Here is a 23,607-nt window from a genome sequence, read left to right as displayed (position 1 = left end):
GCAATTCATGATAACCCAGGACACTGCAGCCAGCTTCATGGTTTAACAACAATCAGTGGCAGCTGTGGAGGTCTGCCCTTTGCTATTTGGGGTCCTTAGCACGTCGAAACCCATGTACTGCCTTTCCAGCAAAATAGCTGCTGGTCACCTTGAACATGGCCTATTTGTGGGACCCTCACTTCCCTCTCCTGCACACAGAACTGTTCAGAAACACTGCAAGAGAAAACCAGAATGCCTGTCGGCTTGCTTAGCTTCACCATTATTATTCCGTTTTCTGCTCTGAGACCAGGCTAAGAGGCTTGGCCCACTCTATCACGTGTCTGGTGCCATGTGAAAAGACTCTCCATGAATTGCTTCATACAAAAATACGACGACTGCTTATCCAATAAAGGATCTGTGATGCACATATGTACCAAAGGAGTCTCTGACCAGTATCTCCATTAGCCCTGTTCTAAATGCCTTTCACAGTAGCTGTAGCAAGGTTTATTTCAATCTAACTTTTCATGACAGACATTTTCTAAGTTCCTTTCATTGAGAGCCAAGAGGTAAAGGACCCATATTTATTCCAAGGGAATGACAGAAGGCAACAAGCAAGTGTGAAACTTAAACTTGTACTTTAGGATTGGCTGTAAAGCATTAGGGCTGTATGTAACTAGGCTATGTCTCTGCTGCTAAAATCTATGCATAATTTATTTATAATACAAGCTAAACATCAGAAACTGTCAGGAGGAACCCTAAAAGCTCTTTACTAGCACGAATTAAATGCTCTGCTCATCATATAAGCCCCAGGACAGCCATATGCTGTGATCCTGCACAGTATCAGTAAGCTAATTAAGAAACCGCCTTGCCTTACTCCTCTGTATTGTGTTTTTTTAGGAGCCGAGTTCTTTGAACCTGCACTCTGCAGACAAACCTCACCCTCTTTTGCATTGCTTATTGTTTGTTATCCCCAAAGAGAAAGCTGTCTTTGGAACTCCATTATTTTAATATTCCAGAGGCATTTTACAATTAGGTCCCTGAGGGAGGTCCCACTCAAATGTACCTGTATCTCAGCAAAGCCTGTATAAAATTTAAACTCCATTTTCTGCTGTAGCAACTAGAACACAAGGGCATGCAACTAGCCCACAGCCCCATGGCCACAAGTGAAGTCACATGTGAAGAGAGTGCAGCCACAATGAAGAACGGGCCAGAGCGATCCTGCGCCACTTTGCTGCAACTCTTCTGGGTGAACTGCGAACAAAGGGCAGTGATCTGTTTTGAAAGAAGCCCTGTGCCGTCTTCCTCAGGTAAAAGGATTCCAGCTCAGAGATACACTATCTAAAGCAGAGCACATGAATGGGATAATAGAGGGAGAAACCATCCCAAGGGCTTGATCAGAGGATCCTATTAGAGGACTAGTAAAACCACCGTAACTGCAATGCAGTCCATGTGGGAAGCCCTTATGCGATGAGAGTGTTCTGCATAAAACTTACACTACTTAAGCTTAATTATAAATTTATTGTCACTTAAAGAAAGCTTGTCCTGCCATGCAAAACAATGTCCCCTGACACCATCCTGAGGCACTGCAGTCATCTCCCCAGGGCCTCACCTCCCACTCCCTTCCCTTCCCCAGACAAGCTGTTTAGAAGGAGCTTGCACAACCAGCTCTCTCAGATCTTAAGATTTACGCTTAGTTGCCTTCCCACTTCTGTCAGTCTGAGATCAAGGCTGCCTCATGTGGGTGGGAGGGCGGATAGGGGAAATATAATGCTACTGTTATCATGTACTATTATCATGCCTGCAGGATTGAAAGCAGATAAAGCTTGAGAGTAATTCATTTTGAAAGCTCTAATTCCCAGTCACTTTTCTTGGGAGAAAAGCTATACATTAATCATTATTAATAGGCAAGGAGGACATAACTGGCTCATTTTGACATAGCTATTTTTTCCCTTCTTCCTTGAATTGAGCTTGCATAGGCATGCAGCTCCTGAAAAGGTAACAGAATGGGGCCATCTGGGTAACTGGGTTCCCTCAGAGGCAGGAAATGGGAGCACAGCATGGCAGCCCCTGGCAAGAGGCAGCTCTTGTGTCATCTAAGGCCCTTAGCTGCCAGTGCCCTGGCAATGCTGCCAGACTCCGGACAGCAGGACCCAATTTTCTTTGACTGGAAAGACCAGCGCTGTGAGGCACCGGGACGATGCCAGAGAAAGGAGGTGACCCTGGAAGACTCCAGCCCTCTTCCTTTGCCCTGGAAACAAAGATCATAGAATAATGAATGTGGGTAGACAGTCTAGACCTAACACCTAGAGAAAGACCACCCTTACAAGTTCGCAGAAGCCAAGTTATAAGGCAGAATTCAAAGCATCAGAACAATACGCCAAAATAGCTGACATGTTAACCATTTACCACACTGTTACCTCAAGCTGGACACTATGGGGCAATACTATTATGCAAAACTACTCATTTAGGGCAAGCTTCACTGTTTAGCTAAGACAATCCCCATTAGTTTTCCATCACTACCAGTTGAGCAGGACTGTCTTCTGGCGGACTGTAATGGGAAGAAAATGAATTCTCACTCGTTGGCACCATCATGACTTGTTTGCTGCCTAATCACTTCTGGACTCAACTTCTTGGCAGATACATGCTGAAAATACACCTGGCTTCATGTCTGCTGAACCCTCCATGGCAATTCAGAGCTTATCGTAGAGCTTTGTAGATTGATATATTTACTGCACTGAGAAAATGATTATAAGAGCAAGTTAAGGCGATGGAATAGGGCTCATAGAACATATTCATTATTGTCAGTGCTGTGCACACAACCTGTCCAAAATGTAATGAATTATATCTGTGTGGCAGTCTATATCCTACAACAATTTCTGGCTTTTTCAGGAAGACAGGTAAATCCTTCCTAGATTAGATTTATGTCTTGCCCTTCCTAAATCAGGGGCAGGCAAAATATGGACCACAGGCTGAATCCGGCCCACCAGGCCATTTTATTTGGCCTATGGGGTCCCTAAAAAATTCAGAAAATTTGTATTTATCTACTCCTGGCTGCCTACCAAAGATGGCAGGCAAAGTAGGACCCAGGGGAAGCCAGCAGGACTCAGTAGCAAGGCCAAGGCAGCCCTGCCCCCACCCACCCCAAGACCCCTCCAGCCCCTGCCCCCCCCACCTCCCCCTGAAGCCTTTGCCTGCCACAGCTTTCACTGCTTCCCTGCACAGCTGCTCCAGCACCACGTGGCCCCCAGCTGCATCACTGGACCATGGGAGCACAGGCCCATGCTGGTACCCTGAGGCCAGGAGCGGGAGGGTGTGTGTGGATGGGTGGGGGGTGTGTGTGCAATGAGGGAGGAAGAAACAGTGTATATTTGTGTATGTGTGCATGCATGCACACGTGTGGGTACAGTGAGGGAGGGACAGAGTGTATCTGTGTGTCTGTGTGTGTGAAGTGAGGGAGGAAGGGAGAGAGAGCATGCGTGCAAGTGCATGTGTGTGTGTGTTCATAGGGCAAGTCCCACATGCACACCTCACCATACACATGCACCCACATCTCCCCTCACACTGCCATATACACAGACCCCCACACCCAGCCCCTGACACACCCCAGCCACCCTTCCCCCACACATCCCCCCACAAACCCCATACCCACCCATACCCCACATATCCACACCCCCCACATGCTCCCTCATCCCACACTCACACCCCTACCCCCACATGCACACCCTCCCCCACACCCCACATACCCACAGACCTCCACAAACCTATACCCACCACCCATGCCCCCCACCCCGCCACAATATACATGAGTCAGACTTCATTTTAAGCTACGTGCAATCACCTCTATGCACACTACACAAACACATGCAAATCAGGAAAAAAATATTTTTTGAAATCAAATTAATGAATGTTGTAGATATTTGATTTTTAGAATATAATTTGGTATTTTTCTGGTTCTGAGATAGCAAAACCCCTTGCTGAAAGGAGTACTTCTGGGGACAAGGGAAGGGACTTTGTGTGGCAAAGGTCGAGGGTTAGGGGGTGGGACTTCCGGTCACAAGATGGTGTCCTGGGGCGGGGCACCTGTCAAGGGGCGGGGCTACTGATGCGACCGTTGACAGCTTGCCAACATTCAGCAAGCGGCCCTCCACCAGAAATAAATCCCCACCCCTGTCCTAAATACTAGTGATTTATTAAGCCTCTTGTGTTCACAGCACTACCTGAAATAGTATACTAGGAGGAGAGCATATTATTTGCACACAGGCAGGCCCACAAACTTATGCCAACCTTCACTGACTCACTGTGCATCTCATTCACTGTCATGTCATTCTTTTTTCTACTATTTCAATCAAGTACTCAGACTTAGACTACTTGCTTATTTACTGTACATTTTGATGCCAGCTGACAGAGATATTAATGTCTATCTATCTGAGGTAATACTGCCGCTCCATTAACATATTATCTGAGTACTTTATAGTCTTTCATGCATATATCTGTACAACACCCCTGGGAAGCAAGTCAGTGCCATTATTCCCATTTCTTAGATGGGAACTGAAGTACAGAGGTTATACACAAGTTACAGCAGTACTTAAGTATCCTTCTGGATCTGGCCCTGAAGTGGCTTGTCCAAATCTACTGCAGAACTGGGAGTTCAAACCATGTCACCCAAACCTCATGTTATCACTCTCATCACTAGACAACAATGCTTCCTCGTATCAGAATATCACGCTGGACAGCCAGAGGGAATAGTAATTCTGTTCCAGCTCATTTGTAAAGAATTTGTGTTTTTGTGTAAATCAACCAATTCTAGTATACTTATTTATGTATTTGTACATCCAAAGCTGGCTCTTTGAACCCCGGGGCTATTTGCAACTATGATTCTCTGTGTAGTTGGAGAATTGATAGGAAAAGCTGCAACTGCAGATGGCAACCTGGAAAAAGTAGAACTTTGCATCTGTTTACTATGCAAATTAATTCACTTAACATTTGTTGACAGCGGGTCAGTTTAGCACAGAATCCGTGCTACAAAGTCAGCGATTTAAGAACTAAACTGTGCACTCTCTGTTCCCTCCGATGTAAGGTACAAGTGAGAATGAAAGGTAATTTAACCAGGGGAACAGTAATTAAGCAGAGGATTAATTTAATTTTTCAGGTAGTTAAAAACTGAGAGTCATGATGAATAACTGCAGGAGGAAATGAAAAGAACACCTGATTACAAGTGCTCTCTGACCCAAAGGTCTAATGTTTCCACTCTTGAAGAGCAAAAAGAAGTGAATTATCAGAGGAATTGAAAGAGAAATAATTCAGGACAAACATGGAGACACATTCAAGGTCCCTGGCATGAACTTAGTGTGTGCAGGCTAACCACTGCTCTCACAGAATGATCCCATTAAGTGTACTCTCTTACTAATGAGCCTTAATGTCCTATTCAAAGTTGCAGGAAGGGTTGCTAAATGGCCTTGTTAAGTTGTGTCAAGCCACTGCATTATTTAAACTACAAGAAAGTACAGTTTAAAAGGAAAATGCTTCTGGATTGGAAATCCTAGCAGGGATTTTGAAAAACAACAAATCTGCAATCAAGAGACCTCTTCACTTCTATACGCCTAAAAGAATAAAACTGAGTGCGAAGACATCAAAATTTGTACCAACTGAAATTAAATGACCATCTCCATTACTGATTCTATTGGCAACTGTCTGTCTTTCCTTTTGTCCTTCCCAGTCCTACTCTTCTGACACCATATATCTGATCCGTTTGACCACAATTTTTGTGAAGAAAACTCTATATGGTTTATTCCTGCCCCCCCCCCCCCCCCCCCCGGGAAAGAACAGAAGAGGACAGTGGGGTTATATTTTGACACGTGAAAAAACCCAGGTTGAAGAAGCTCAGATGATGACACTAGTTATCACATTCAGGTGTTCTACAGCTGATAACGCAACCAGATTATCTAAGAAGACTGACGACATTAAGTCAAGCTACACTTAATAATACAGATCTGTCCTATAACTGAATCACCTCTACAGATAGCATTGCTCAGATCATTAGGACTTAGCTCACATGATTCATAGGATAATCTTCGGTTTTGCAAATGTACCATGACAGAATGGAAATAATCTCTCAAAGTCTGGCCCAACCTAATATCCAATTTTCCTCAAATTGATGTAAAACCTGCCAAGATGGAGACCCCAATGAAATCTCTCCTGTAAAAGCATTTGATGCATCCTTCATTCCCAGTTAGAACTCTTGTGGAAGAAGTGATATCTTGTATTAGACCAACTAGATAGTTGCAAAAAAAATTTCTTTATTTGTAAGCTTTTGGGCTCACATGCCCTTAGGCAAAGGAGAATGCAAAGATTGTGAAATTTCTCCCAGGTAGAAATGAAACTTCATATTGCTCAGGAGAGCTGGAAAATGGCATAAATTCTTCTGGGTGGAAAGAGTTAATTTTATGCAAATTAAGCTTGGATAAAACTTGGAGCAGTCTATTGACCTCAGAGGTGTCTGATGGCAAGCAGGATGTTGAATTTTGCTTTTTTCTTGTTAAGTTCTCCTGTGCAATATGAAGTTTTATTTCTACCTGGAAGGAATTTTACAATCTTTGCATTCTCCTTTGCCTGAGGAAAGGCGCATGAGCCCAAAAGCTTGCAAATAAAGAATTTTTTTTTGCAACTATCTAGTTGGTCTAATACAAGATATCGCCTCTACCACAACAGCTCTGACTGTTTTTGCCTTTAGAATAACATGGCTACAACCTCTATGTCCTTCATTCCCAGATTTTCAATATACCTATCCTTGGGTATAAGTTCAACATGGTCCTTGGGACAGAGAGCTACCTTGACTTTCTGAATAGTATCATAATGCTCATAACTATTCTAAGCAGCAAAATGGAAATTCCTATCTCGGGAACCTAGTATTGTACCTGACCACGTAAGTGAAGCTGGGCCAGAAAAGCGGCCTCATCATTGCTTATTTTTTTCTTGAGACAATCAGGACCATTCTCCACCAATTCCTAACTCTTTGATGTAGTTTCTTGGTAAGGCAGACTGCAAGCTGAAACATGTAATGATCCTAGTTACCAGGCTACTGTCTTGCAACTGCCTTGCTGCCAAGTCTTACATCAAGTATGGTATCTAGCATTTCCACCTCACCAGTCTGGAAGACCTAGTTCTTGGCAGGTTGGATATCGAACAGAGTGGCTGGAATGGAAGTGCCATCCGGAAACTGCTGTTCCTATTTTCAGTCTAATATCGAGACACAAGAAATATTAACTTGACCCAGGGCAAGATTTTGCTCAGGATTATAAAAGCTGCTGTTCCTCCCGCCCTCCCCCCCAAAAAACAACAAAAAACCCCCAACACTCAACCCAAACAAACAAAACACAGGTCTCTGCAGTCGATACAAATGCCCTATTACTTTCTGGCCCTACTTGACATTTTAAGATGCTTTGTATTCTCTAGAGGTGCTGTTCCTTCTACTGATTGTGCATGAGCTGACTTCTGGCAAAGAAGAAAGGATGTGTGTAATGAGTTTTTATTGAGGCTGATGGAGAAATTTGTGATTCTCTCTGGTCTTTAGTTCTCAGGCTAGCACACCCTGTGGTGCTTAGTGCCATCATACAGGGCTTTTATAAAACCCCAGTTTAGATTTAGTGGGCATGGAATGGACTGTTAACTACAATCCCATCAAGCCACTGGGGCTAACATCATCAAGTTTAATTCAAGCATTCTTGTGAGCTTGGTGAGTAAGAAGCTAGAAATCGGGTCTTGTGCTAAGACACAAGGCAGCTTATCTTGTTAGGTTTTTGTTTTGTTTTAGTTTGGGTTGTTGTTTTGGGGGGGGGGGAGGGAGCGGTCACCTCAAGTGTTAAAGTAGTAGGTACAATGTGCTGTGAGGCCTAAATGAAGAAAAAACAGCTCTGGTGCAGACCTCAAAGTGATACCGCTGATGTTTCAGCTGATATACTAACCCTAAGCACTGATATGCAGCCAGTGTTCCTGCCCTGCCCACCTTCTGGGCCCTCCACATTGGGTGCAAAACAAAGATCAGAAAATACTCCTGAAAAAGCAGGAACTAACTTAGCATCAATTCCCAATATGAAGCAAAGAGTTTTAAAGGAATCTGCTGCCCGTATTGATAAGTTTAATTAACATTGCTTAAAAAAGCTGCTGGAATGAAAGCAACTCTGCATGTGTAATAACCAGGCAGTGCATGAGCACTGCTGAGATGCACGGAACTGTATTCACTTCTAAGAAACTAAGAGTCAAGTGGTTTCTTATATCTCCAATCCTTTCAGAAAACAATGCTGCATCCCTGTTAGAGTCACTTCTGAAGACGAGAAGGAAGGTTTGGCAAGGAACAGAAGGGAATAACCTCTAAAACAAATACTGGATCATGTATTTTTCCAAATGGTAAGCGATCTGTAGTTTGTAATTAACTCCATTCATTAAAAAATGAATTTCCAGGACCAATGACTGGAGCAACAAAAGAGGAGCAGGAAAAAGGGTTTTCACATGGGGACTTCAGTCAAACAGATGGCTGCAGCCTCAGCCAGCTAAAATGGCACATGTTATTCTCAGCTGGTTGTAGCCATCTTATCTTGGTTTTGCATTTAATGATGAGTTGCAGAGAATTTTGTTTGAGATGCCCACTGATTTGCAACAACAGTAATCACAATAATTAATTCTTATATAGCTTTCTTTCAGCATGCCTTACAAAAATAGGTATCATTACCCACTCTGTACAAAAGGGGGAACCATCATAGCTTGGAATACTGCCCACATCTCTCTATTCCCAATACTCTGCCCTCTGTAGCAGAGCCCTTTGGCTCTCTCTAATCCTCAGATAAAAATGGTAAAATAGTATCACAACAATTTCCTGTCCACACAAGTGTTATTCATCCCAAACCAGATTTAACAAATAAGATTGCCAAACTACTCCTGCAAGTCTTGCAGACTTTCCATGCCCCCTGCCCCACTCACCTTGACCACCACTTGCTCTGAATCACAAAGCAACTTTCCTACCTAAAAAAAGTGAGGTTTTTTTCAGACAGAAAAGATACCACCCCCATACAACAGTAATAGAAAAGGACTGCAATATATTTTTGCCCTCTTCTGTAGCTTTAGGCACCACATATGTTTATTATCGACTACTGTCAAAATGAATTTCAAGTAGTTCCTTAAAGCAGAACTTCAGTTATCCAAAAGGTCAGGGAGAACTCTAACTAGCAGTTCTCCATACTAAAGCGGCTCTACTGATCTGCATTCTTGATGCTGAAAAAAGAGAGTCCTCCACACAACATTTTTTTTCTCCACCAAGAATAGTACTTTAATTAAGAAAAAACTTCAAATTTCACTGTGAATGTAGAAGTTCAAGTAGATCACACCATTACAGATGCTAATGAAAAATTTATGACGTGGATTAGGTTAATCTATTAATGATCAATTTATTGCCTGCATTTATTAGAGATTCTAATATTCATTCAGATAATCCTTTTATCTTCACCATGACTAATTTCCTCTCACAGAACCATTAGAAAGTGAGGCGCTAGTAACGAAAAATGATGATGTCTGGATCCTACTCAAAGGACTTTCATCTCCAGTGGGACAGCAAATAATATCAGTAATGGGCCCTTTCAGAACACTTTTCATTACTTTCTGCATACATAAAGTTACTCAGGGGAATAGTTAGCACAATTTAGAGACCACAAGCCCAACCAACGGAAATGAACCAACTTTCTGAAGATATATTAATCAGTGAAAATCTGACAGAAGTGCACTTCAGTGCACCAGAAGGTGCAATGCAGAATCTTTATTAGTTTTGTACAAACTATTAGATCTCATGATAAAACTGCAGAATTTAACAGTGTATTTATACTGCTTAATCTTTTCTGGGCTATTTACCAAAACCTCAAGGAAAAACATAGTAAAATGAACTTGGCCACTGTGTACAGACTGGGTGTCTTAAGTCTCATAAGCTCCGCTGAGGGGTCTCTCACCTAAAGCACCCTAAAAGTTATGCCCCACTGTCTTTGATCCTGGACATACAAATACCACCTCTAACCAAGTTTTATCTTTGCTAGCAACACTGGAACTACATTCTTAAATGCTCAGCAGGCAAACTGTGCCTAAACTATCACTATATTAAATGTGCATCTTCTGTTTGACAGATTCATAACTCACAACCCCACAGTTCCTCATTCAAAAGAGCTTGAAATGAATGCCTGTTAATATTTTCAGCTGAGGGGTATGTGGCTAAATCTGGATTAGTGTCCCAGATTTACCCTAAATCCATACAATTTATCCCCTACCAGCTGGGCAAAAAATACTCCATTTGTACAGAAAGAGCCTCAAAAAGGTAATTTATTTAGAAAACCTGGCCTTAAACTAAAAATTCAGATGGGCAGCTGAGGGAAGGACTCATCAAGCTATGAAAAACACTTGAAGGATTTTAGTATGCTTGAAGGATGACACTTGGTGTCCTACCACTTATGATGGTGTTTGCAATGGGAGTTTCCTATTTGGGATGTAACCTGGCAGTCATCCTTCTACCAAGCACCCTCTCCAGTGGGGGAAAAGTTAAACCTATAGAGATATATGCTCCATCTTGAATGAACGAGCAACTGCTCATGTATGCTACTGGACTGTCAGGATTTACCAAGACTTCAATATCAGAGTATCTGTAGCAAAATTCAGGCCTTTCAAACTGGGCACTTAAATTCACCTCTGCAGGACCCCTGATTTCAAAGCCCGTATTAAAAAAAAGAATAACAACAAAACCCTGCAGTTTTAAATTATGTTAAGATTCAGTGAACAACCGACACATAATCTATGCTATCATCTCACCGTAAGCAGCCGGATGTGTTCTTGAAGACTGTTGTCCACTCAGCATCCCGAGGCTTGGAGTCCTCATTTGGCTCACTCTCCCATCCAGAATGGGGGATAATCACCTCGTTTGTCAATGTCTGAAGACCATGGTTAATGATCACCATCTTTAGGGGCTCATAGGATGACAAGTTCCACAGCGTGCCTTCAGAAGGAACAGTGGTTATTAGTCTAATGAAAACAGGATATTTATTTGTACTGTTCATGCAGAATAGCATTCCCTGAAGATTAAATGATAAAACAATAAAACAAGAGGAAACTTATTTGCCCGATGAAGTTTCTTAGAATTCAGCAGAACCACAGGGAGTAGGAAACATTCAGCAGTTATCAACACAGAAACCTTTCCCAAGAGTCATATTTCAGACAGGTTGGGTGGCTGAAATCACTGGCCCCGGTAATATGCCTGAGGAATATGATGTGTGTTCATTAACTGCTTACCCAGAGCATGTGTGTATAGATGGAAAATGACAGGATTTGCTCTGCACAAAATGTAGATATCATTACATTTGCAAATCTACTTATGCCTGAAGAAAACATGCACTCTACTGCTGCAAGCTGACAAAAGCCTTAATGCACCGTGTAAGGCCTCCATTTCGAGAATACAGTCCAGGTGTTGGTCCTCTGCCCAGCTGAAATATCGCCCACTACTTTCTGCATCCCACATTACTTTTATATGATCACTTTGTCACAGGCCGAGACATGAATTGAGGGCAGGGTTGCAAGCTGAGGCCGAGCACCCAGAACTACCTTTGTCTTATTACCTCACCTCAATTATAAATCCACAGCAACAGAAAATTCAAGAAGCAGCCTACCTAAGCAGAAGCCTCAAACAGCTTTAAAACTAAACAATTCAAACTGTCTGTGACCTGGGTCTATATGTAATGTGTTTACAGCTATGCAACATCAAATCTGACATAGATGGAAGTGGGGTTTTCTTTACTTATAGGGTTATGCTGGCATTCATGTGTGTAAGAAAAAGGGTAGCATATAAATCAGATAAATAAATAAAATAAATAAATAAGCTACACCAGTATAAGCATTTTTAGAACAGTATACCAGTTTGCCCGGATTTATTTATTTAAAAATAGGCAGTAATTTGGACTTCCCTCTCCAATATGTTTATATAAAGTTCAGCCAGAGCTATCATTTGCTCTGATTTAACTGTATAACACCATGCCATTAATTGTATATCATTTATAAAAAGCTCTAAGTGAAAACTGAACTGTACATTTAAAACTGAAATCACAGGGTGAAGTACATTTATATTAATATCAGCCTTCATAAATTCAGCCAATACTAGAAAGGACAATAAACCTAATCCTGTTCTCTACATGTTTCTAACAGAATCATACCCCTCAAGGACATGGTTTAACTCTAATGGGAAGGTTTTTGCTAACATTTCCATATTCCAGAAGTGGCAATGCAAGCTAATGCAGAAGAACAAATATCCTTCCCAATCTCAGTTTTCCAAAACTGAATCGGAGCTGAAATGGGACCTTCACGTCATAGGTGAGATCTGTATTAGTCTTACCTCCTGACACTTGAAAACTAGATAAATTGGAGGACTGGAACAAAAGAAATCTCATGAGGTTCAATAAGGAAAAATGCAAAGTCCTGCACTTAGGACGGAAAAATCCCATGCACTAGTATAGGCTGGGGACCGACTGGCTAAGCAACAGCTCTGCAGAAAAGGACCTGGAGGTTACCATAGACAAGCTGAATATGAGCCAGCAGCGTGCCCTTGTTGCCAAGAGGGCTAACAGCATACTGGGCTGCATTGGTAGAAGTGTTGCCAGTAGATAGAGGGAAGTGATTCTTTCCCTCTATCCAGCACTGATGAGGCCACACGTGGAGTACTGTGTCCAGTTCTGCCCTCCCTCCCTCCCACCTCCCTGTACACAGAGTATGTAGACAAATCAGAGATAGTCCAGCAGACAGCCACAAAAAATTATTAGAGGCTGAGGCACATGACTTATGAGGAGAGGCTGAGAGAACTGGGTTTATTTAGTTTGGAGAAGAGAAGATTGAGGGGGGATTTAATACCTCAATTAAATCCCTGCTACCTGAAGGGTGATTCCAAAGAGGATGGAGCTGGACTGTTCCCAGTGGTGGCAGATGTCAAGGAGTAATGGTCTCAAGTTGCAGCAAGGGAAGTTCGACTGGATATTAGGAAGAATTTTCTCACTAGGAGGGCAGTAAAACACTGGAGCAGGTTACCCAGAGAGGTGGTGGACTCTCCATTCTTGGAGGTTTTTAAGACAAAGCATTGGTTGGGATAATCTAGTTGGGGATGGTCCTGCTTTGAGCAGGGGGTTGGACTAGTTGACCTCCTGAGGTCCCTTCCAACCCTAATTTTTTATGATTCTAGCAATAAGAGGATTTGAGAAGGAAAATAAATATGTGGTTTTCATGAAAACAGAGATTTCTGGAGGTACTGACGACAGGAAAAAAAATGAAAGTTTTCCCTAAAGACACTGAAATCTTTCCTTAATAGTAGGGCTGTGCAAAGCTTCGGGTGCTGGTTCAATTCAGAGGAAATTCGGCCCAATACGGTGGCCAAATCTCCAAATTCATATCAAATCAGGGGACCAATTAAAAGGTCTGAATTGATTTGAAGCTCTTCAAACCAATTTGGAAAAAATTCAGAGAGCTTTAGTGATTTGGGCAGTCCCTGTCCACTGCAGCAGCGAGTTGGAGCTGGACTCGGAGCTGTTAAGTAGGGGCAGGAAAGGGGGGGGTTACAGGAGGGGGGAGGGGACCCTGGCCAGCCCCCATCCCCTGCCTGCTCTTCCAGCCCTCTGGCCCCCACCTGCTCCCCCAGCCCCCCCCCCCATGGCTGCCCTGCACGCCCCCAACTCCCGGTGCTTTAAAAAAAAAAAGCCCTTACTAGCTGCTGCCCGGTAGGGCTGAGGGGGGCGATCTCTGCTGCCCCCCACTGCCCCACACTGCATGAAGGTCTCTGCCATGAGCCCCCCCAACCAAACCCCGCTCTCGCAGCCTCCCCCCATGGCTGCCCTGCCTTCCCAAACTCCGGGTCTTTACGAAGAAAACCAAAAATAACCCCTCCCCCCCGAGCTCACTGGCTCCTCAGTGGCTTCTGGGGGCTCGTGAGAGCCCCCCACACAGTGCGGGGCAGTGGGGGGCAGTGAGGATCGCCCCCCAGCTGGGCAGGAACCAGGGAGTTGGGGCTTTTTTTTTCCAAAGTGCCAGGAGCTGGGACAGGCAGGGCAGCCATTGAGAGCGGGCGAGGGATGGGACCTGTGTGATTCAGAGATTCAGCTGATTCAGCAGCTACCAAATCTCCGAATCAGATTCAGCCAATTCAGCAGCAGCTGAATCTCCGATCAGATTTGGGTGAATCGATTTGGAACAGTGATTCGAATCAGTGAATCGAATCACTGTCCCCTGAATCGGCCGAATCCAAATCCGAAGCAAATGCTAGCCGCTTTGCACGGGCCTACTAAGTAGCAGGTAACCTTAATAAGTATCAGTGTATATGAGTAGGCGCACTGAACCACATGGAACGATTTAACTTGTAATGTGCCTTTGAACAGAGGACGTTTAATAAAAAATAAAGAGGACAATAAATGGTAAAAAGTGGCTTTTGTTTCAGTCACTTGTTAAGTTCCAAGGTCATATAAACTGCGGATTTCAGCATCCCAAACAATTTCTGACCAAATGAATACTGGTAGTTAAAAAAATCTAAAAGATATTAATTAACTTACTGGATGCAATTCTGCTCAATTATACTGATGCTAATGAGTGATAATTTAACTGGAGTCAATGGGTTTGCAACTGTGGGAAACTGATGCATGTGAAAGTAGGACTTTGTATACTTAGAACAAGTTTACAAGTTTGTATCTAATCCAGGGGTGACCAAGATGGGCCCATGTGGCCTGAACGAGTTGGCAACACTGATGTAAACAAACAGGAAAAAACCTGAAATACTAAATCTTCCTTTAAGTGGGCTGGAAGTTACGTTAATACTTCTACCTAAACCAGCAAGAAGTGTCGAGTACCAAGTGTCCTATTTTAATATCATCCATATAGGGTCATGTTAGGTACTAGGTCAGAAAGGGAATTTTATCTCCCCTACTAGTAGTAAGTGGCACTTAAAAAATAACCTAGGAGACTGATGACTAATAGAGCCTCAAGGGCCTGACACTTTATGACACCTCCTATTCAAAGTGGCATTTACAAAATCCAGGCATCCGGTAAGATTTAAACAAACTTGTTAATTATTAAACAAATCCAGTAGCAGACAACACCAGATGTTACCACTCATCCTTCTTTACTAGTATCTTTCTAAATAGCTACATAAATATTATTTGTTTGGCCTTCTTCACTCACCACACATAAATGTCATTCTACAAATTATGTGAGCTTTTAATAAAAGTTATTTGTTCTGGCTTTTCAACATGTTAACAGGAGACCATAAATGACAAATGTAAAGTAGCTTTCATTGTTATCCATTTACAAATTAAATCAACTCACCCTTTGCACTAAAGAATCTACTACACAAATGGGATTTTAAAAATAAAGAGATACAGAAAAACAATGCTCTAAATGGCTCAACTGTGCTCCAAGAAAAGAAAGCACTCCAATGTTTCATAGATTAATAGTTCTTAGTCTTCCTACTCAAGAAGATATACTGTGATAGAAAGCACAGCCAACTACCTAACAGCTAAAACAAAATACTTAAAATCAGATAATATGGGTGCATCTACACGTAGCGATTTAAGGTGCATTAGCCATTTTTAAGGCTCATTAAGGGCATGCGCGCCCTTAATGCTCCTTGAAAATGGCTATTTTAACTTATTTATACCTAAATTTGATACTTGCAAAAGGAGGTATCAAATTTAGGCATGAATAGCTAAAACACCTTAACTCACATGTAGACATGCTAAGGCGCATTAATGCTGTGTATGTCAACTGACTTGGGGCTGACTTTAGTCCCAAATTGGTCTGCACACTGCATTAATGTGCCTTAGTGCATGCATGTGTAGACATGCACCTAAATCGCCTTAATATGCATTAAATTTAGGTGCATGTAAAAACATGTGTAGACACACATGTAAAACCGAACTACACTTGTTATCAGAACTTTGACTTAAACTACCCTTTCATTAATCACAATTCGGAGACACTCTCGAGCATGTGAACAGTCCCACTGTCTTCAGTGGGCCTACTAGGTGCTTAGATTTAACTATATCCTTAAATGCCTCATATCATCCATTTAGAAAACAAAGTCATCTACTCCAAGACAGAATAAAAACTCATGAAAGAGACACTTGCTGGTGATTCAAGACCAAAGTCAACTTTCTGCAGATGGGAGTTAAAAATAAAGCCATTCCTCTGGACAGGTTATTTTTTTTCATCTTTCTCTGAAACATTTGCAATCAGAAAGAGAATACCAAAATGCAATAGGACAATTTCTATAGATTCTATATTCCTATTAATTTGAGCTGGTAAAACATCATAAGAGAAAAGCATATGGAGATAAAAAAAAGAATCAGCCTTTAATCAATCATAGTTGGTCAGGGGCAGTACAAGAGCATGGCAGGACAAAATTTCTGAACAAAATATTAAAAACTTAGTCCTTTCATGACTGAATGGTCTCAATGTTTGTAAATACATAGCTTCTCAATTTTACTAAGAAATATGGTTCTGCTTCTTCATTTCTCCTAACAAACAGAACAGCTACGTGTCTCTAAGTAAACAAGTTCAGCTATACAGGACAGAGAAGAATAAGTTGGAGAAATATTTTTAAAGTCTCAAAAAATAAATGGAAAGGTCCTTAATCTTAAATCTGAAGCAAAATAAGTTTGTAAATTGATCAATAAAATTCAACATAGAAGAAAACTGCCCAAAAGTTTAACCTTATTTAAGACTGCAGGAAAAGTAATGGACCTAAAGGAAAGGATTGTGCAAAATTCTCCCGCCACCTTGAATTTTGTAATGATCTAAAATCTTTAAGACACCTGTATATATATATATGTTAATGCTTTTGTCCTGGGTCTATACACAAACATTCTCATCTCCAAGTTCCTACTGTTGTGTTTTCAATTACTGGTAACTGTTTCAGAAGAGGTTAAATCCAACCTGGATTCAATAGACTCAGACCTGGATGACAGAACTTGAACAGCACCAAAAATAAGGCCCAAATCTGTAGTCCAGTGGCTCTCAACCTTTTAAACTCAAAGCATCCCTTGGAAAATGCCACCTCATAGCTTTGACTTATTTTTTGATTATGGAAAAGTACTACAGCTATTCTTGTACTCTTGGAAAGAACTCAAAGCCCAAAACAGGTGAGAATGTTTTGAGACTTCTGGGTTTATCGTGCAAATCGAGCATAGGTGTTTGCACATCTAACAGTGCTAACAGTGCATGACACCCTTAAAAGGATCTTGTGGTGCCTGGGCTGAGGATCATTGCTGTAGTCAATGAATAACCGCACTCACACTGTAGTCTTATTTAAGACAATGAGAGGACCACTTGCTTGAGTCAAGGTACTCCTGTGCACAGGTATCTGCCTTTTCTAAAGCAGCACTGGATGTAAACTATGTAACTATTGAAAACTATTTAGAAACATGGGCCCTCTTGGGCTGCCAAACAGCTGCTCTTGCAGTGGCTGCAGGACAGCAACAAGAAAATAACTTTAAAGTTAAAAAAAACCCTTTCTCCCTTCAAATTCTAGGACAGGAAACAGTTAGCAAAGTTTCCAGTGTCTCCCTCTCCTGCCATCCTTTTTTCATTGTTCAGAGAAGAAATCAGTGAAACAAAAAGAGAAAGGCGCAAAGGATGTTCTCTCCTCCCCTCCTTTAAAAAAATCAGGATAGCTCTATAAAATGTTCTTATAAAAATAATGAGTTAAAATAGAAAGATTTCCATGGATGACTGCATGACGAACTGAGCAAATCCCTCAGATAAACAGTTCTCAATGAGAAAATAACTTGGAATTAAACATGGGACATACAAACACTAGCCAAGGATAAACTGTGATAGTTGGAGCAATTTCTCCCTCAATGAGACACCTGATGGTGAGGGAAAACACCTAGAATCATATTGGGTGGGGAAAAAACCCACCAAAAGGCATACAGAAAACAGTGACCTCTCTCTAGTCTCAGGGGACAAAGCTCATAGAAGAAAGTTTCTTGGTGGCAGCCTTAACATTTTGATCTTTAAAATTTAAGTTCATTAAAAAAAAATTATATTTTTAATGTATACCAGACATGAGAGGAAACTCGAGTTAAAGATTAAAGCCACGGTAACATTACCTCTGCCCTTAAAAATCATTCACTGCATGTATTAGCATAATATCCTATCAAATGAACCAAAAGCATTATTAGCTTAAAAACCCTAATTTATCAATTCATCAAAATTACTCAACAGACAAATCAATTCATTAACAGTAACAGCAAGACACATTTATTTATCAACATTTTCTAGGTGCTTTCACTAAAAGAATTTCCTTTGAACACTGATCAGTGGATTGCATCTATTTTAAGATTAAAAAAGAGGATACTCCATTGCCTTGCAGAAGATGATGTTAAGCCAATTTTCCTTTGATAAGAGCTAGCTAGAATATACATGTGGGTTTCAGGCTATAAAATATTCTCCCTCCATCTAGCACATCAAGCACTGGCAGTAGCAACAAGCTTTTATTTCAGAATTATGTGGATTGCAGTAAATTGCAAGAGAAACAGCAGAGGTTATAAATACTATTGTAAACCCTCACTTTACTAAAAGCAATTAAGTCATATTTCTGATTTGCTGTGGGACTCTGCGTCCTAGGAGCTTTCTAGGATGGACGGGTTTTAAAAGAATTGTCACACCACTGACTTGCAGGTGTCTTTTGAAATCCAAATAATCTTTTTTTTCCTGCTGTGCCAAGTTGCAGAATCCAGTGTTACTATTAAATTAAAACAAACCAAAAAGCTGTTTGCTCTTTCATCTATGCTCCACACTGAATCATTTATCATCTTTAAAAAAAAAAGCATGCATTTGCAAAGGACTTTTGGTGTAACTTGATCCTGTAGGCATCTGTCTGACACGTAAGACACACGCAGTCTTGCTCAAATTGTTTATAAGCTGTGATGATGAGTGTTGTGCATCCCAAGCTAAAAAGAGGTCAAGCTTGAGACCTCAAGATGAATTACTAGGTTACACAGTGTATCATGAAAGGTGATATATATTCTTTTGACAGGCTTCCCACTGGAAAATGGAAGGAGTAAGTAAGTGCCTCTGTAATTAGACAATACATTGATCATATTAGTGGACTTCCACGAGGAGGCAGTGCACATTAAAAGAAATTCCGATGTGCTGCCAGACTCCTGACCATATATTAATGCTCAAAAGAAATGGATTTGGACTGGCTGCTTCACACTGCAAGTCTGCACTGTAAAAAAATCTAAGATCAAAAGATTTTCTCTTTAGAACATTTTTAAAGGTCAATCATTTTTCAATTAAAACCAATTTGCCAATACAGAGCGTCAGAAGAATCATGTTCTGCACCACTTAAAATATTGTGCGGGTGTCATTAAACAACAAAATTACATTTCAATGAGCACACAAAGAATGAAAAATTCATTAAAGCTTCTAACTTCTGATTGCTTGTCAAAAGAATGTAATAGACTTTGTGTCTTGCATATCTGATGGGAACATTTGTTCCACACCAAACCTTATCGTTTAAGATAAAAACCTCTGCTGCTGTTCCAATTGGAAAAGATTTCTTTCCTTATCAGGTCAGTTCTCATTCTGCTCCATTTTTGAAGTCGGGAAAGGATCCATTGAATCTGGAGTTCTACATAGTCCCAAGAGGACGAGTCCAGACAGATTCAAGGAAGAGCTCCACAGACCAGAATTGTTCATGGCAGCTCCACTCATGAGCCCATGAAAGCCCTAAGAAGCTGAAGTTTGTGCAATGCAGTATGTACATGTTTTCCATTAGCTCAACTTTGGGGATGTAGGTGGTAGAGGGAGGGGGAAATGGGATACATGACATAGCACAAATCTGTCTCTGGGGTTCTGCAGGCACTGGTTTAAATGCCTAACAGATCCTGAAGGGCATCTTGCTATACTGCCACTTTTAGCTATACCGAGAACTTCTGGTAAAAGAGCTGCAATTTAATCTGACAAGATGATGGTTGAGGACAGTACTAGTCACCTAGGCAGCTTTACAATCAAAATAATCAAGTCTGCTTGTAGACTTCTAAATGTCACTTGCGTTTACCCGGTATTCCCTGTGCGCTGTTATCTTGCAAAGTATACTGATGTACCATTCTAGCTGGACTTTTAAAAAAAGAAATTAAAGGGATTTGGGTGCCAAAACTGCTATTGAATTTGGAAGCATAACTCATGCCCCTTTGAAATCTGAGCACTATTTTATAATACAGGTTTCCCTCACTTTATGTGGGTTCTGTATGTGAGAATTTGCTCTTATATGATGATGACGCTTTTTATACCAAAAATTTGTTATATGGGAGGAAATTAATTTCTTATGCAATTGGTGTGGTGGAAGCCTGCAGTCAGCTACTTTGTGCAGTGCATTGTGGGAGTGATGCACACCAAACTATAGTCTCCTGTGTGGATCTGTGCTCCTTACTCGTCTGTGACACGTGTTTCTGTAGTTGCCATCCCTATTATGCTAACATTCACCACCACCCTGTGCTTGTGTGTACTGTCTGCTGTTGGTGAGTACCAAAACTGTCTTGTAAAAGTGGTAGAAATGGGTCTGGGGGTCAATACAGTCGAGGTTGAGGAACGCATCCCTATTTGTTACATTGTAAAGTGGGTTCTCTTTATGCAAATTTGAGTTTTGCTCCATTTTCCAGGAACGCATGTACAGCATAAAGCAAGGGAAACCTGTATACTGACTGACCAGCTGATGGGTGGCTATCATTGCATCTTGTGAACAGCAATCATCTGTACTGCAAGAAAACCAGTCTAGAGCAGGGGTAGGCAACTCACAGTATAGGTGCCAGAGTGTGGCATGCAAAGGCATTTTGCTTAGCACGCATGCCTCAGGGCAGACAGCAGGGAAAGGGCTGGGGCTGCACTGCCACAACAAGGATCAGGCCCCTAGTGGCTCCCGCACTGCCCGCCCATGGCATGCTAACATCTTACAAATTGAGGTTGTAGGTGTTTTTGGCACTCTGCCCAAAAGCATTACCGACCCCTGGTCTGGAGAATATGTAACGCTTACAAAAAATGTATTTTTCTTAACTTTCATCTGAACCTATATAATAATTTCTACGGCTTCAAAAGTTACTAAACATTTCATTCCAGACAGAATAAAAAGGATTCGTGGAATGCTTTGATGTACTGTCAGACCCTGATAGGAAGTCAACCTCCTATCATAAGAATAGCACAAGACCTGTAACCATTGTGTTTAATACTTGCAACAGTGCTAGCTGAACGGTCCTCTCGTTGTATGGACTCGACTCTTGTTTCTAACAGCACTTGTCCTTTGGAATCTAGTTTCAATGGGCAGTTCATTTTCTCAGCTGAGCCTTTGGACACCAGCTGCAATTCTCTCAGCCTCCGTCTCAGAAACATTGTTGGAATACTGGTCTCTTCTATAGCCCTCTATACCCCTGGTTAGGTGGAGATTAAAAGAGCATCATCTGTTGCTGAACATCTGCTTAGGTTAATGCCTTCAACATTCCTGGGGGATTCTCCAAAGAACGAGGATCTTAAAATAGCAAGTAGGAAATGCTTACAAAGGGAAGCAGAGCAAAATTAATAATTTTGATGCCCAGGTAGAATCAAATGGAACATACTTAAACTGTAAAATTAATTCATCAGGAGGGATTCAAAGCAAACGCCATTCACAACGAAAGGGGGAAAGCGCTAGTTTGTTTTTGCCATCTTGGAGATGACTGATTACCACTTAACGTTATAATAATATTCCTTCAGAGAAAATTATAGGCTAGCTTTTCTTTTTCTGAATTTAAAGAAATAAAAGTATTGCTTGGCAGCACTCTGGAAATGAGTTTTGAATAAACTAAACCGGCAGATAAACAAATGCATTTCACTTGGGAAAAAAAACTGAAGAAAAAGTAAGAGTCAACCATCGGGTTGAATTATATTCTGTAATAACCTGAATACAAATACTGCCTAAAGAGTTCTGATGTCAAAAGACAAAGTGCAGACAATAAGCAAAGCAAAACCAATGCATGATAATTAAAGGATCTCTGACAAAGCAGAAAGCTCTCTTTTCTCAGCTCTGTGGAGAAGGCTTGAGAAAATAAAGCTAGTTTCTGGGTTGCATATTTAGGTCCAGTTTGGTGAATAAATATCAACAGTTGAGAGAAGGGCAAGTCTCCAAATACCAGTATTCATTTCAGAGGATGAGGAGCCCAGAGAGCTGTCATGTCACCAGGAGTTTTCAGGCGATTATAGCATTACAGTATTTACTTCCAATAGATTAATCCAAATGTATGATAGAGTTTGCTTGCCAGCTTCCAGGACTGATAATGTAGCACAACAGTTTCAGTCATGGGTCCACTTTCACTTGTTCAGAAACATCTGAAAAATTGCACTTTTGGAATGAAATACTCTATATTTGGCCTCCAACCAAATGCCCCTTCACCTTCCTCTCAAGTGAGAAGGGTAACCTATGCTGCTGCTTTTGAGAGGCGGGAGGCCGAAAAACAACCCATTTCTCCTCCATGAAAAAAAAAGTCACCACACATTTCTATCCTCCTCCACATACGTAACTCAACAGGTGAACTTAGCCATGTGCTTTCATACTAATTTTGAAGTCCAGTCAAGGCTTAGCTCAAACAAACTGAACAATGAGTTACAAGTGAAAAATCACTGCAAGGTATGCGCAAAACTGAATTTGCTTTTACGGTAATGCCTCTTTTTCCTGACACTATAATAAACATCCTTCTACCCAGACTGTCCCAACACTAGTCCCTGTACCCATAAACCTGAACTATCCTCTAGCTTTTAGCAGTAGTGTTAAGACTGCATTCATAGTTGCACAACCTCAGCTTTTTTTTTCTCCTTCCTGTTGGCTTAGAAATGGCATTTAAAGGTTTGCTTTTTGGGAATTGGCTTATATGTATAGATATATTCATTAGAAGGGTTTAAGAAGGGAAGTAGGGGTAGCTTGATTTCTAAGAAGCCTGGGTCTCACACACACAGAGTTTCTCATAGCCCTGGAAGCAGATCAGCTGTTTAAACACAACAAGGCCAACGGATGGACACAGCCTAAGAACTGAGCGGGGCATGCCATAACACGAGCTCACAGCCTTCACGGCAGACAGGTTATCCAACACAACAAGGACATACAGCCTGGGAACCAAGGGGGTATGTACCATACTGCCCATAACACGAGATAAAAGTGGCACCAGCTAACAAGGCCTCGGAGCAGGGGGGCCTGAGTCCCAGTTTTGGGGGAACAGACCAAATTAGGAGAAGGCCCAAAAGGCTACATGGACGTGTGACCACAGAGAGACAACCAACCAGAGATAGCCACAGATGAAGAGTCATCAGGAGGGAAGGAGAATACAAAAGGAGAGACTTAAGAGCAACAAAGGGGCCCTCCCCGTCCTGCCCACGTCCCTTTGTCTCGTCCCGTCCCTCCCTCTCTCCCTCCTTCCCCATCCCTGTTCCCCAGGAAGGGTCCAGGGAACAGGGACGGGGAGGGAGATATATAGAATTGCTTGATTTGGCAGATATATAAAATTGCTTGATTGTTCGTATTGCTTCTTTTCTGTTATCACTGTGTATGAATAAATTTGC

At 41.6% G+C, this 23,607-nt stretch overlaps 1 protein-coding gene across 13 annotated transcripts in view; it reads right to left on the bottom strand.

The window, feature by feature from the left end:
* The window catches only part of ARVCF (ARVCF delta catenin family member), a 447,669-nt gene that overhangs the window by 82,804 nt on the left and 341,258 nt on the right, over positions 1 to 23,607 (bottom strand). For all 13 annotated transcript variants that reach the window (XM_059713468.1, XM_019486607.2, XM_059713469.1 and 10 more), the window contains one exon: positions 10,816 to 10,999. In XM_059713468.1, coding sequence (XP_059569451.1) covers positions 10,816 to 10,999 — 184 coding nt within the window. The remainder of the gene's footprint in view (positions 1 to 10,815; positions 11,000 to 23,607) is intronic.

The sequence above is a fragment of the Alligator mississippiensis genome, chromosome 10 (genome assembly GCF_030867095.1).
Source record: "Alligator mississippiensis isolate rAllMis1 chromosome 10, rAllMis1, whole genome shotgun sequence".
Lineage (NCBI taxonomy): Eukaryota > Metazoa > Chordata > Crocodylia > Alligatoridae > Alligator > Alligator mississippiensis.
Note: the sequence above shows the minus strand (reverse complement) of the source record. Positions and strands in the feature narration are given on the sequence as shown.